At 35.7% G+C, this 14,670-nt stretch overlaps 2 protein-coding genes across 2 annotated transcripts in view; one reads left to right on the top strand and one right to left on the bottom strand.

Annotated features, from left to right (window-relative positions):
* Positions 1 to 10,820: 10,820 nt before the first annotated feature.
* Positions 10,821 to 12,627, top strand: LOC122357202 (dihydropteridine reductase-like). The gene is made up of 4 exons (XM_043256488.1): positions 10,821 to 11,017; positions 11,207 to 11,299; positions 12,019 to 12,115; positions 12,320 to 12,627. Exons 1-4 carry the CDS (start codon positions 10,931 to 10,933, stop codon positions 12,610 to 12,612), a joined length of 570 nt encoding a protein of 189 aa, XP_043112423.1. The 5' UTR covers positions 10,821 to 10,930; the 3' UTR covers positions 12,613 to 12,627.
* A 1,086-nt stretch (positions 12,628 to 13,713) lies between these two features.
* The window catches only part of LOC122357518 (malate synthase, glyoxysomal-like), a 2,307-nt gene continuing 1,350 nt past the window's right edge, over positions 13,714 to 14,670 (bottom strand). The window contains exon 6 of the mRNA XM_043256921.1: positions 13,714 to 13,725. Coding sequence (XP_043112856.1) covers positions 13,714 to 13,725 — 12 coding nt within the window. The remainder of the gene's footprint in view (positions 13,726 to 14,670) is intronic.

The raw sequence follows: 14,670 nt of genomic DNA, 5'->3' as shown, positions 1-14,670 counted from the left end.
GTGAAGAGAGTCTCTAAAAAACAAAATCTGGACTTCAATTCCTGAAACAGCTTCTTACTCACAGCGGGACTGAAAGCTCAGAGGGTTGTTCATCTTCTCTCTGTTCTCCTATCACTTTTAGCCTGCATCACGCCTCTGTAGATAACAGCGACCTCATCTGAATGTACTTGTGACATAATGTCATATCTGCTCTGGACTCAGCTGGCCAGAGTTATCACCAATGACGGCTGTACAATTGTTGACAAAAAGTGACCATGTTCTGTAAACGTGATTTTTATTTTATTTTGATGAAATGCTTCAAGATTTGTTGCACAAAATCATGCTTGCATGACTGCTTTTGATTCGATGTACATGGGTGGTAATGTTATCTTTCCTTGACGGCACTAATGTTGTTATTGTTATTTTGAACTACAACAAAAATTAAACTTTTTTTTTTTTTTTTTTTAGCTAAATTAAAAGTGAGATCAGTACATTTAAGTTGAAGTATTAAAATTGCCAAAACGAAAGCTATAGGAGTATTTAAACGAATTAATGGAATACAACTAAACTGACTAATTACAATCACAAAAGAAACACAAAACTCTTTTAGTAAATAAAAATCCTGCATTTTCAAGAATTATATGCAGCTCACCCTTTAACACATTTAAAGTTCTTAAAAATAAAGGTTCCTTATTGGCATATGGTTCTATGAAGAACCTTTAACATCCATGAAACAAAAGAATATTAAAATATTCACAAGTACTTTTAAGAACCATTTGGTTCTTTGGGAACCAAAATCGGTTCTTCTAAGGAATTATTAACAGTGTATGGTGTCTATAGCAAGAAATTGAAAGGAAAAGCATTTTCAGCTTAATATGAAACATCACACGTAATTTAATGCAATTAGCACAAAACCACACTGAGGTTTGGGCAGCTGAGAAGAACCTTGGCTGGAGTCAAACACCAGAAGTAGCACTGACCAGTGGCAATCATTCCAAGCTGAGCTCTATTTAGATGGTGGGAAGAGCCAGGCAGAAGAGTGGCAGGGAGAAAAAGATTTAGTGAACAGATGGTGGTGTGAAGAGCATTTACCCCTCTGTCTCTAATCACGGAAATAGCCAGTGCTTGCTAAGAGTTTTTATTTGAAGTTGTGTTGATCTTGTCAGTGAAATTATCTGCAAAAATCTTTCTCGAAAAGGGTTTTCGTAAAGCTTTATTTTACGGTTATACCTATTAGTTGCTTATTATACATATTAATATAATATTGGTCATTTATTAGTGCTCTACATCCCTAATCCTTCCCAATAGCTAAACTTACCTTATTAACTAAGCAGCAAATTAAGAATTTATTGAGGGAAAAGTTGTAGTCAATAGTTAACAAGTGTTAGCTATTCTAAAGTGTTACCAGATTTTATTTATATTGTTAGTGGTTTGCTGGCATGTTAAGTTAGACTTATATGAATCTCCACAAAATTAACATTTTTATGTTGTTTAAATTTAGTAAATGTTTATATGTTCAAAATAATTTATTTAATATTTTATGTAACAAAATATTGATCAAATTTAAAAAATTTTTTCATGTCTATTTGTGAACGAGGTGCTAATACATAATAAATAAGAATGTGTTTTTGGTTTTTGTTTTCAAAAGTAAAGTATTGTATGTTGTCTTCATGGATGCTGCTGGAAATAGTGTTACAAAATGTTTTTTACATGTGCCATGTTAGTCAGTGTTGTAAAGGGAGGTGTTATTTATAGCGTAATAAGTATACAATGAGTGCAGAGGCAGGGAAGAGTACACTACGTGTCTTGTAAACATCAGAACATCAAACATATGACATTAACATTTTATTCCTTACAACCCTGAACCCAGAGAAAAGTACAAGTGCCTTTTTATATGATATGCAATATGGCAGATGGAACATCGTATTTGTATAATAGTGCACATTACTGACAGTGAGTGCCTCCATAAAGACTTTTTATTCTAGGAGACCTTTTCATGGTTGTTTTACCTAATTCTCCTGTCGTATAAAGGTAATACATGCTGTAGATTAGTGTTGAACAGCCCTGCAGGAAGCATATGTCTGATCTCATCAAAACAGCAATACCAAGAGACAATGGCCAAACCCTCAGGTCACAGCAGTGATAATTACTGCGCTCGAGCCTGTGCAGGTAATGCATCTGGACAATGCTTCACAATGTGCATTTTCTCCCAACATGCTAATGAGATCAAGCATTTCTTTTTCTGTCCTTAGTGTCTCTGCATGAACCGTTGAAGCAGTTGCTTAGTGCTAGTGGAGTGTAATTTCAAATGCATTGTCCTAAAGAGCCTGTAGTGGAAATATTCATTAATTTCTGAAAAATACTACAACCTTAGCATTTTAACCTTGTCTTGCAATGGTTGTCAGCACTCGATAGTTGACAATAGTGCACTTACGTATATATCTATGTTTTGCATAGCTCTGGCCTTATGTATTCTCTAAAAGCATCTTGTACTCGGAGCATGGAGCTGAGCTGTGTCCTCATAAGCAGACACATCTCACACTGGTCTCCCTGCAATTCTATACCACACCACATTCTATTGCTGATCCTGAATGCAAAGAGAGACGGATGGAACCCATTTCTTTCAGAAATGCAATTTTAGCGCTGAGAGACCTTAAAGGCCCAGGTAAATGAGACAGAGTGGGATGCATATGAAGAATCTGGCTTTACAGAAATCACAAAATAGTGTGTAAGGAAAGGAATTACACTGCAGTGCTCAAGGTTACACCAAGCAACATGGATATGGGAGCGGACATTTATAAGCACTTCTTGTCTCTCTCTCAGTACTAAATGGAGAGCCAAGAATTTATTAGGAAAGAGAGCAGGATCTTAAAGGCTATGAATATGACAGCAAGGTTGGTTTGAGAGGATGTTTTATGAGGCTGTTATGGCAGAAGTTGTGTGGTAAACAAGTCACTTCCAGACGTCAGTTCCTGTGGGGGCACCTGGCATTATTCAGAGTGATCGTTCCAAGTCTCATTTTTCAGACACGCTTCTGGTCTGTCAGACGATCCAGCTTGATACCCACTCTGCTATTATTATAGCTTTGCATGTTTGCAGCACGTTTGAGTGATTACTGTACCTATGATCATGACAGTATCACAGTAATTTCAATCCTACGATGTGCATTTAGCTACCTGGTCTACTGGCATAAACGTACATGGATGCACTTTTCAGCGATGTACTAATAACTGCATATCAATTAATTGATAAAACATAATTTTCCCACAATTACTAATATCACGACTTTAAAACAACATTAATATGCTGGGAGATAATGGATGCTTTGGTGAAGGGCATATTTCCAACATAATAGTGTCACAAGCTGGGCTTGAAAAAAATCCACGAACACCTCACTTGAGTTAGCTTGAAAAGGACTAGGTGACACAAGACACTAACTCACAGCCAAGACTCAAAAATCGAGTGAAGAACAAAGGAGAAAAATCACAACTTAAATACCCATTGGAAAACAAGGCACAGGTAACCTTTATATCACTAACAAGGACACAGGAAGAGGAAGAACTAAGGCAGAGGGGAACACAGGGGCCTCTAGAGGCACGGACACCAACTGCAGGGAGTGGGATGCTGACAAATAGAGCATTATTTTGTAGCGACAGTCCCCGGATATTTGAATTCTGAACCTCTGCAATACGTACCTACATCAATATCATTATGTAATAAAAATGTGCCAGGGTTTACATATTTAATGTTTTAGCATCACTCAGAAAAAGTGCACAGAAGTACATATATTTATGAGATCAGGTTGGCACTTAAATAATCATTTAAATTATCATTAAAATAAGATAACAATCATTAAGATTTTTATAAAGTAAAATATATATTAATAAAAGATTTTCAGTGCAGTTATACAGTTTAATACTAGTTATCTCATTGAACATCTTTAGAGAAGCATGCAGATCACACGCAGCGAGCTTCAGTTTGCCAGTGCATTACACAACGATTTCAAATGATTTTAGCAGAATATGTGTTATTTGTTCAACCTTCATTAGTTTCTAGTGTCAAAACTGTCACAGTGATGCCAGCGGCATGCTAAAAGATAAGACCTGTTGTTGCCTAGTTCGTGTATTATTAAATGGCTTTTTTGTAATTGTGTGGTTAATCACTTGTAATCAGATTTCTTTTAGCTCTGGCATAATTAATCAGTGTGGCCTATAAAGACCACTATGAGAGATCGAGCAACATAAATTCGGAAATAAACAAAGCTCTGACCAGTCAGCATAAATTGATAAAACAGCATCTATGACATTAAACAGACAATATTTTCAACAGTAATATATCACACTAAAATTCATGTTAAATAGTAGATTAAAATGGAAATGTGTATTAAAATAATGAAAGAATAGGGGCTTAATGTAATTCCTTTAACAAATATGAACTGCATATTACTGCTTTTACATCCTACAGACTGTCTTTTACTCAGTACAGTTCCATAAGTGAAATACTGTTAACACAAAGTTTTGTTAAAAGCCAGACACTGGCTTTGTATGTTAAATGAATACTTATATTATGAAAGGAAACGTTGAGAAAAGTTGATTAGAAGTAAAAGTTTAACTTGACATTATGTATATTTATCAAGAAAAATAAAGTACGCTGATGTTTATAACCTTTTGGGTGCTTGAACTGCACAATATTAATAATTTTGATTATATTTTGTCCTTGTAATCATGTTATGGATTCAAGGTTATAAATTATAGACAGGTACTCATAATAAGAAATGGAAAATGAACTTTTCACTTCTAGGAGCATAGTTAATTTGGCATAGAACAAACCTGATCAAAACCAAACTGGGCTTTCAGCTCATATCATAATCCATATTTCTGTAATCAAAGGAGAATGGCAGAAAGGATAAAGGCAAAGAACAAAGGGATTGATTGAGACATCTCCATTAATTAAAGACATACAAATACTCTCTGTATGATGGGCCTTTTGAAAAACCTCACAACTCCGGCTTCAAAGTGTCGTGCTAGAGGAAGGACAGGGCATCATGCTATATAGATCTGCCTTTAGAGCTCATAATAAGAAAAACACTATCAAAGTCCACTGAGCGCCACCAAGCCAGCCATGAAAGACTGGATTACTGAGACCTCTAGAAAGACAAAGGTTGGTAGAAAAGACTAAACTAACATTCAAATAGATGCATTTTCTTGATATATTAGTTTTGAAAGGTGTGCAATAGACTGACAGATCTTCCAGCAACCCTATACTTGGATGGAGAAGTAAATTGGAAGAAAGCTATTAAAACAATTTAAGAGCATAATTCTGTGCTTCAAAGGGTTGCAGAAGGAACAAATAAATTGCTTGGAACACTTGGGAACAAGTAAATTGCTCAGAAAGAGCTTTTAAATCATTATTGAATGTTTTTGCTGGAGCTGAGCTACTCAGAGTAACAGAAGACCAGTCATGTATGTTGCCAACAGATGCTAGTTTGGTAACATACAACATTAGCTTTCACAAACACATTACCAATATATTATTGTTTCAGCTGTAAGTTAGTACAAAAACTTATTTGTGTGTGTGTGTGGTGGATATTGGAGTAAAACTGTTAGTAAGCACTATTTTAGTCCAGACATCTTTGTTGTCCTCTTGACCTTGATAGATCCTTTTAAATTGATTTTTCTAAACTGTTTCCTGCTAAATGATATAGGATGCATGTCTTATTAGCATTGACACAAAGAAGGGAGTAAAAAGCTGAAAGTGTATTAGATCCTAAAGTACTATCCTGAAGAGAATAGATCCTAAAGTACAGTATCAGTGTTTTCGTGTGGAGTAGGCTTTTTTTGAAACAAATTGCTTACATCACCTTTAAAATATTTAACCTTTCATCTGGAATTCTAATAACTCGTATGTTGTCTTTGCTGTTGTTGTTGTTGTTGTTGTTGTTGTTGTTGTTGTTGTTGTTGTTGTTGTTGTTAAAAATGAGAATCCATTCAATGTGAAATCCAGTTGTTTTGTATCTTGTTTGTTCATTGTAAAGACAAAAAAATATATATTTTTAATCTCATTAAAAAAATCTCATAAAAAAATTAAGACTCATTTGACCTTTGTTCCTTCCTTTTTTCCTCATAATATATAATACAAAATCCATAGGGTGGATCAAAAAACATGCCTACTACACATGTTGCAGCAAAACTTTCAAGCCTAAAAGATTCTTTGAGAGAAGCAGGGCAGGTCCCTTCATCTGTCCATCACAGACACTCAAAGCTCTATACTTAGTTCAGGTCAGCTGAAGTAGAGAGATATTTCTGTCTTTTCAGGATGAAAGAACTGAAGAAGCTGGAGATTGAAGCCCTTGATCTGGTCAGTGCAGCTCCACTGAAGCAGGAGCACCGTCACTGAAGGATGGCTTGATGTGTCTGATGAAGAGAAAGTTATGGTTGGGTAATTATGTTTGATATTTACCACAAATTTAGTTTAATAACTAAATAGAGCAGAAATGATTCCACGGACAGTAAAAAAAAAAAAAAAAGTAATGAACACTCAGTGCACTATCTTAGTAGTTTATTATCAAGGTCAGTGGCATCCACAACAGCAAATATATGTAAGCAACTATGGAGTACGTTTGAGCAGCTTTCTAACCTTTCTCCAGGGAAGAGCCACCTTCAGAGGTGTGCACCAAGCAAACATCAGAGAATGTCATCCGTAATTGCCTCCCAGATTCATCTCACTCTGTGCTCAACTGTGTGGAGATGCCATAGGCTAGCCTGTTTCACAGAAATGTCATAGCTGCCTCTTGTTAGTGCTGCACGCTATAGCAATAAGTAATAATCACTTAGTGTAGGAAGCATTAAACTTTGGTCAATTGATATTAATATACATTTATGTACATATATACACTTAGCATTTATCATCCAGTGAGAGAGGGAGAAAATTTCCCATGCAAAATTATTTACAAATCAATATGTATTATACAGCTCACTTGGAATGTCCGATCAGTTTTGTTTTATTTTATTTTATTTTATTTATAATTGTCCTGTGCAAGGTGAAATCGATCATTATTAAATATAAATTAAATATAAATGTATATTCTCTATATTTAGAAATATAAACAACTTTCTATTGTTTAGATTCATTATTAATATTATTATTACCCTTGCAGCATGTTGCATTCTGTGAGAAGGAGAAAATGATCATAAATAACAGCTTTCCCAGTGTGATGCCTATTGTCTGTCAGTCTAATTTAATTCCCCATTAAAATGAGTGACGGTGGGCACTAAATGAATCAGCTCAAGTTCAGACTCTCTGTAACTCATCTCACCGTTGGCCAGCAGACTCATTAAATCAGTCAAACCTCCGCCCTCGTTTGACCAACCTCTTCCATGACACTTATGAATTTAATGAACACTCTGCCTGCTTGAGATAAAGGGAGGTGTCTAGCAAGGACAATCTCAGATAGGAGGATATAATGTTCTGTCACTTCTGTGGTATGGACCATTTAGAAAATCATAAACGGAAAATCTTGAATTAAAAACCATGATCTGAAGTATGCCAGTGTAGTTTTAATTCTGTCGCTTTGACAAAGCTATTAGAGGTGGGATAAAAGCCACAAAACTCTTAAGATTTTATGTGTCCATCAACTTCTATAGATTGCTAACCATCATCACTCCAATGGACCAGCGGTTTCCGGTTTTAATAAATTGGGATGCAATGCACTAGAACACTAGAAGACATGCAATAGGACAGTGTTTCTCTTAAGATGCAGAAGAGGACAAATGTCTTGGTTTTATTGTATACCTCTTTCTTTTCTTTCATGGCCCATTAAGATTGTGCACACAGCGAGAGATTCTGGTCTTCAAGTCAGTGAGTTCACTGTAATTCTTCAACCTTGTGTGTACTAGAGAGCTCCTCAGAGGCTGTCGATTATGCCCGCCACATGAATGTCTGGAGAAATGTTTTGCTTGTTAAGGTCTGTTTTGCTCCAGTGCCATGGTGTGTCAATTAAAGGTTTGAGAGGAATAGAGACGAGAGTGAGATTGTGGTCGTGATGTGATTTGTTTTCTGACTTCACTTATTAAAAGTTGTTTTTACAAGTGTGCTTCAGAAGAGACCATTGTACTGTAAATACAAAAAAAGTCCCAGGGTCAGTCTCTCCTCAAACCTCACTCACTATTTAGAAAAGATAAGAACATACAAAAGATATGCACACAACAATGTGTAATTTAGAGACTTTGACCATTGTTTTTTTTTTTGTTTTGTGTTTTTTTGTTGAGGGTGGGGTTCTTATTTTGAGCATGTTCTACTTTTACACTTTTCAAAGTACTTATGTACGCATATGTATATATGCGTGTGTATATATATATATATATATATATATATATATATGTATATATATATGTATATATATATATATATATATGTATATATATATATATATATATATATATATATATATATATATATATGTGTGTGTGTGTGTGTGTAAAATGTAATATAGTGAAGTTATAGTACATTTAGATAGTATTCAGTGTATTTTTGTACATTTTAGTTATGTTGTTATGTTGCTTGTAGATTGATATGGAAAAATGATTTTAGAATATCTGCATAACAGAAACATTTAAAAGATAAATTCTCTGAATGCACAGAATATGCTGTTTTATAAAAAAAAAAAAAAAAAAAAAAAAAAAAACTTTATATATGATTTCATGGTTAGAATATTTGTCAAAATCTACACAGCCTTTGATTAAAAATGTAGATTTTCAGTGGGCGTCTTGGCTAGATTGAATTCATCAAATTTCATAATCGTGAGGCCCACAGTGGCATGACTGTCAGCCATGACATCTTATTATCAGCCATGACGGCAAGCAATGAGCCCGTTAATGCAATAAGACAAATGAAGACGGCCACAGATATGACAAAGACAAGCAAATCCAATCCCATGGCTTTTCTTCATAACATTTTGCTCATAAAAATTCTGGCCATGAGCTTAGATGATCTTCTGCGATAGAAAGCGCTACTACCACTACCGCATGCAATAAGAGAATTTCTTTCAGAAACTTATTTCTAGTTGTTTTTAGCCATTTTGACTTCATAGCAGGCTTAAGTGGATATCCTGTATGTTTCTAATTGCTCATAATTACATCCTGACAATTTAATTATAACTCTTCTCTATCTCATTTACATGTCATGTATTCCAGATATCATTAAAAACTGCTCAAATATTAGTGTAGCATTTTTTTTGCAAAGCATGAACCATTACAGCTGTTGCTGGTGATATTCAGTGTTTCCAGCACTACTGTTCTTGTTGTTGTTGTCATTCGAAAACATGATGTATTCTCCTAATGTATTCATCACTCACTCCGGGACCTGCAGAGCCTGGAGAAACTCTTTAGTGAATATTGAATGTAGAGAGAGCATAGGTTCTAAAAAGAGAGGCTTCCCTTTGGGGTTAATAACTCTGCTCCGCTGCCTGTTGAGACCTTAGCGATTGAATATGAAACCCAAAAGCCATCGGTGGCAATACGCTGCTGATGTTCTCTCTTGAAGATGCATAGATAACATCTATCTTTAAAAGCATATACAATTAGACGTGTGATCTTTGACGCTTGAGGCAGCAATGTATAGTGCTTATAGTATGCATATAAAAAAACTGCACTACATGCTGTATGAAACAAATCAGTAGAAATCTTCTTACCCATACTTAGTCACCGCTCATGACGCTCCTGCTCAAGGAGCACATGGAAAGTGCTTTCACACAGGAATATGCTGCTCTCTTGTGGTAAAAACAGATATATTCAGCTTTAACAAAGAAAACAGGGTCAGCTATGTATTAAATCCAAGCAATCAACGTGCATGACATTCTGGCATTTGTGTGATTTGTGAATTAGATTAGAAAATAACTGATCAAATTTATCCAGCAATCTTGCACAATTACATCCCTCCTTACCACTGACTTGCTAACATTATGAATATATTTTTCTTCATCATCTTTTTTAACTTATGGTTGCTATGTCTTGAGGTACTTTGACAACCCCCATCCATTTAACTCATGCTTATTTATTGTAAAATTAATTTGAACGAACGGAAGGCCAAATGAAAAAGAATAGTGTGAAATGACTTGTGTAGCAATAGGGTAACTTACAGTAGCCTGTACCTTTGGCTGGTGCGTTATTGGGTAAAAATTAAGTGTTTTCCTGTTAACTTTCTTTTTCTATTCTCCCCAGTTGTGATTTGTTCTTGTAGCCTGCAGAAAGGCTTGCTGAAGTTACATCACCATGACCTGGCAAAGGAAACAGGGAACTTTGTACTTTTTATCTACATGCTTAAAGGGCAATAATGTTGCTTTCAGCTTGGGAATATTGTAGTGATTCTAATACAGTCTTTAAAACTGAGAAAAAATACAAAATGGACATGAACTTTTATAGCATACCAGGACTGGTTGTCATACAGGGTTTTTATTTCATTTTATTTATTTGTTGTATTATTAATATAGCTTTCTAGACTATTTAGGCTATTTTTCAGTTGTCAGGATGAAAAGATTGTTAGTCTTGTAATAATGGTGAATCGTTCGAAAGCTAAGACAAAAAAGCTATGCATCTATCCTGAAAAAAAAATCTATCCTGAAAAATATTCACGGAAACCAAAGTGTGGCAAGTAGTTAGGCTGCTGATTGCGTGGTGGATTTTACTTTTTTAACTGTACTTTCCGTGATAATTGTTGAGGCCTCTTTTTAAATTTCGTCTTCTGTAAAGATGGCTTTAATTTTCTGAGGAGTTTAGGGCGGATAGCTGGATTGAACCAATCATTAACTGCTATACAAGCGCGTGTGTATCCCACCCTCTCTCTTCCTCGCGCTCTCTCTCTCTCGCGCGCGCGCGCTCTCTCTTCTCTCTCTGGCTCTGTGTTCTGAGAGGATACTCATCATCTTTGCTGAAGCGTCTCACAGCGGAGAAAAGCCATGGCAGCTGCGAACCGTGTCCTTGTTTACGGAGGAAAAGGAGCTCTCGGCTCGGCGTGTGTGCATTATTTTAAGTCAAAAGGCTGGGTGAGTAGAAACGCGTCTTTATTACGATTTCACAGGAGCCGAGTCACTGGGAGTTGTTGCGCGTGCGGAAACCGACACCTGTTGATGCGACTGGACTTTGCTTTTGCGTTATTTTACTTGCGTGCTCATTTCGACGGCGTGCATTTATAACTTGTAGCATATCTAAAACGCGTTATTTTAATGTTACAGTGGGTTGCCAGTATTGACGTCGTAGCGAACGAAGAGGCGAACGCAAACGTCCTGGTGAAGCTCTGCGAGTCTTTCACCGATCAAGCCGCTCAGGTGGGTGGAGCCAACGTCCTGACGTCACCTCGCCGCGTGTCTGTCAGCACATAGGGCTTATTAAATTGCCTGTCATGCTGCCATTTACTTTCCATTTACTCTGCCAAAGTAATTTCCTGTCTTGCCGTGACATCCCCAGTGTTCTGGACAAGCAATCTTTTCTCATTATTGGCCTTATTGTGTCTGCCATTGACTTCAAATGCTGTTAATAATAGTCTGGGTAATATGGTACCCATTGGAGCTGTCCTCCTTATGCCACGGCATTGTGTGTCTCGTTTTGTGCTCTTGTAGTACTATTACACTTTCGCACTTGAAATTGTTAGCCCTGGGTCATTATAAACCTTCCTCATCACTCCAGTTAACACACTTGCTGTCGACGTACCGCTTTTGTGTTCCTTGGTCATAGTAGGAATGTTTCTGTTAGGCCTACTGTACAAAGCTCATCAATATTTCATGAGGTTATTACTCAGACAGATTATGATTGGTTGTTCAATTTTCAAAACAACTCACTACAACAGTCATCTCAATCACCTCATTATTTAACCCTACATCATAAGCCGAGGATAAAAACGCTGCTCAGACCTTTCAAAACGATGAGTGGAAAACGCAGGGTCAAAATTGGCATAATCATGTGCATTATTAAGTTTTTACAGATAACTGTAACTATTACTATTTAAGTAGACTATTGTCTGATCAATTAAGTGATTTTTTTGATGCAGGTGACGTCGGATGTAGCCACTTTACTGGGGGAAAACAAGGTTGACGCTATTATTTGTGTGGCAGGAGGATGGGCCGGAGGAAACTGTAACTCAAAAGGTCTGTGCACTTTATTTGTTACCCCATGCAAACTTTCGTTTTGTAATTTTTACATTTATTTAATATTACATTTATTTAGTATTTGTAAAATTGCATTTTAGATTTGTAACATTTTATGAATGACAAAGAATTATTTATTTTAAGAGTAATAGAGTTCATAATATTTAGCTGGAGTAATATAAACTTCTCTCTTACTCATTTTAGAGTTGTATAAGAACTCTGATATGATGTGGAAACAGAGCGTCTGGACCTCCACCATTTCCAGTCATCTTGCATCGCTCCATCTGAAGCCAGGAGGCCTGCTGACCCTCGCTGGAGCAAAGGCCTCACTAGAAGGCACTCCAGGTAGAGTAAAAGCATCCATCCCTATACTCCTGAGATGTGTTGTCCACTGGAAAATACGTTGTAAATGTATTTTCAGCACAGGTTTACCTGAGGACTCTTCCAGATTTGATGTTTATTGTGTGAAGGTGCATTTATACCCTCAGAGTGGCTAACTAATATTGTTTATGTAGGAAAACACTTCAGTCTTCACAAGTTTTTCCCTTAGGTGGGTAAAATCAGTAATAGTGTTCATTTATAACAACAAGGCTTTTTCCACTACCACTGAAAGCGTATATATTTTTGAACTGGCTGTCACTTCCATTGTACTTGATTAGTTTCATGTACCGCCTCACATCCCAAATCTTTTCATAGCCCCAGATGTGAAATGTCCAACTCATGCCATTATGTCTTTAGTGACAAAACTCAATAAAGCACACAGCAGAGGTTTCCCCCAGCCCATTCAAAACCTCCAGCATCAGCAGACTGCTCTCATTGGCCGAGGGGCCAGGGAGGGGGAATGAGTCAGCAGGTTTTTTGGAGAGGGGAACACATGTGGACTCTGTTTAGGAGTTTGTATTCCTCACCCACACAGAACTGATTTAGACAGGAAATGCCCTGCAGCGAGGAACACTGCTTTGATATGAAATGAAGGGAACCTCTAGTTGGAGTGTTTGATGTATCTTGTTCAAAGAGACAGGAGCAAGCTCTGGTGAACATTTCCTGATAGGGCTGTCAGCTCTTACAACCTGCACATGATCAGTATCATGTGCTAGTCACTACAAGCTCAGAACTCGTACTCTGATGAAGCGGTGAAGTAAGACAGCTGTTATGATAGTAATGTCAGATGTAGTAATGTTTATATATTTTAATTTGGAATTTTGCTTACTTTAATTCCAAGCAAAAAGCAACTATAATTACATACGATGAAAACATTATAACAACAACATCCTAGTGGTTAAACTCAGACTAAATTCAAATGGGAACGATAAAACTAATAATAATACATTTATAAATCTCACCCAACCCCTCAGAATATGTTATGCTGCATTTTTAAATACTTTTAGGCTTAATTTATTTTAATTAGTTTTAATTATGCATTTAGCTTGTATATAATATATATATAATGTGTGTGTGTGTATATATATATATATGTATATTATACAGCATAAACTCTAAACGGAGATACAAATTCCTGGTATGCTGGGTATGCTGGGTTTGACTGACCTCAAAGCTGGAGTTTAGTCAGGAAATCAGACTGACGTACCAAAGAGAGTTTAAGCCAAATCCTGAGGGATAGAGCATGTGATTAAAATTGTGACCCACAAAGTTTATTCAAGTTATGAGGGTCATGCAGAATGGCTGAAACTATCCTAAAACACTGGATTGATTGTGTTTTAAGAATAATGTGAGATTTTTATATTTATATATATATATATATATATATATATATATATATATATATATATATATATATATATATATATATATATAAAATATGGGCGTCTCCACCCTCTTTTCTTATTGGCTCTGTGGGTTTAAAGGGTGTTTTTGGAACATGCATTTTTGAGTTTGAGGCTGAAAAAGTAGCATTTACTCCCTTATTACATCAAGAATGCTGGTTATTGATTCAGATGCCAAACCAACAAACATCTAGACAGGGGAGCTGGAAAGACAAGCACACTTTCAACAAACATTATTATTCAATCTGGCAAAATATCCATTTTTAATTTCTTTAGCATTTAAAGACATTATATTGTTTATATTTTTGTGATGTGATGAGATACCATTTGAAATAAATATGTTTAATAGTTTATATTATTATATTACATGTACTTTTGTAAAGCGTATTTCTCTTTTCATTTTCCATTTTTTCTTTCTCTACCATCTTCTATACAGAATGCTACGAAAAATAATTATAATGATAAAAAAATTATTTTATATAAATAAATTAGAGAATGAGGAAATAAGTTACTAACAACTTCATCCACAGAATGTTTTTATTTATTTATTATATTTTATTATTTTTTTACTTGTTTCTCAAGATTTCTATGTGTCCTCCTGTAGTAAAGTTTAAGTGTCAAAATACACTGGAAAATCAAATGTAATTCCTCATGATGTGAGCTCATTAAATGCACCGGTATTTCTGCATATATAGCTCTACTGGTGAAAAAATTATCTGTGTAGAAGAAATCAAATTCCAATTAGCTTATTTTGTATTGCAAAATCCATTT

The sequence above is a fragment of the Puntigrus tetrazona genome, chromosome 14, assembly GCF_018831695.1.
Source record: "Puntigrus tetrazona isolate hp1 chromosome 14, ASM1883169v1, whole genome shotgun sequence".
Classification (NCBI taxonomy): Eukaryota; Metazoa; Chordata; class Actinopteri; order Cypriniformes; family Cyprinidae; genus Puntigrus; species Puntigrus tetrazona.
The sequence above is the reverse complement of the archived record's forward strand: the minus strand, read 5'-3'. Positions and strand labels throughout refer to the sequence as shown.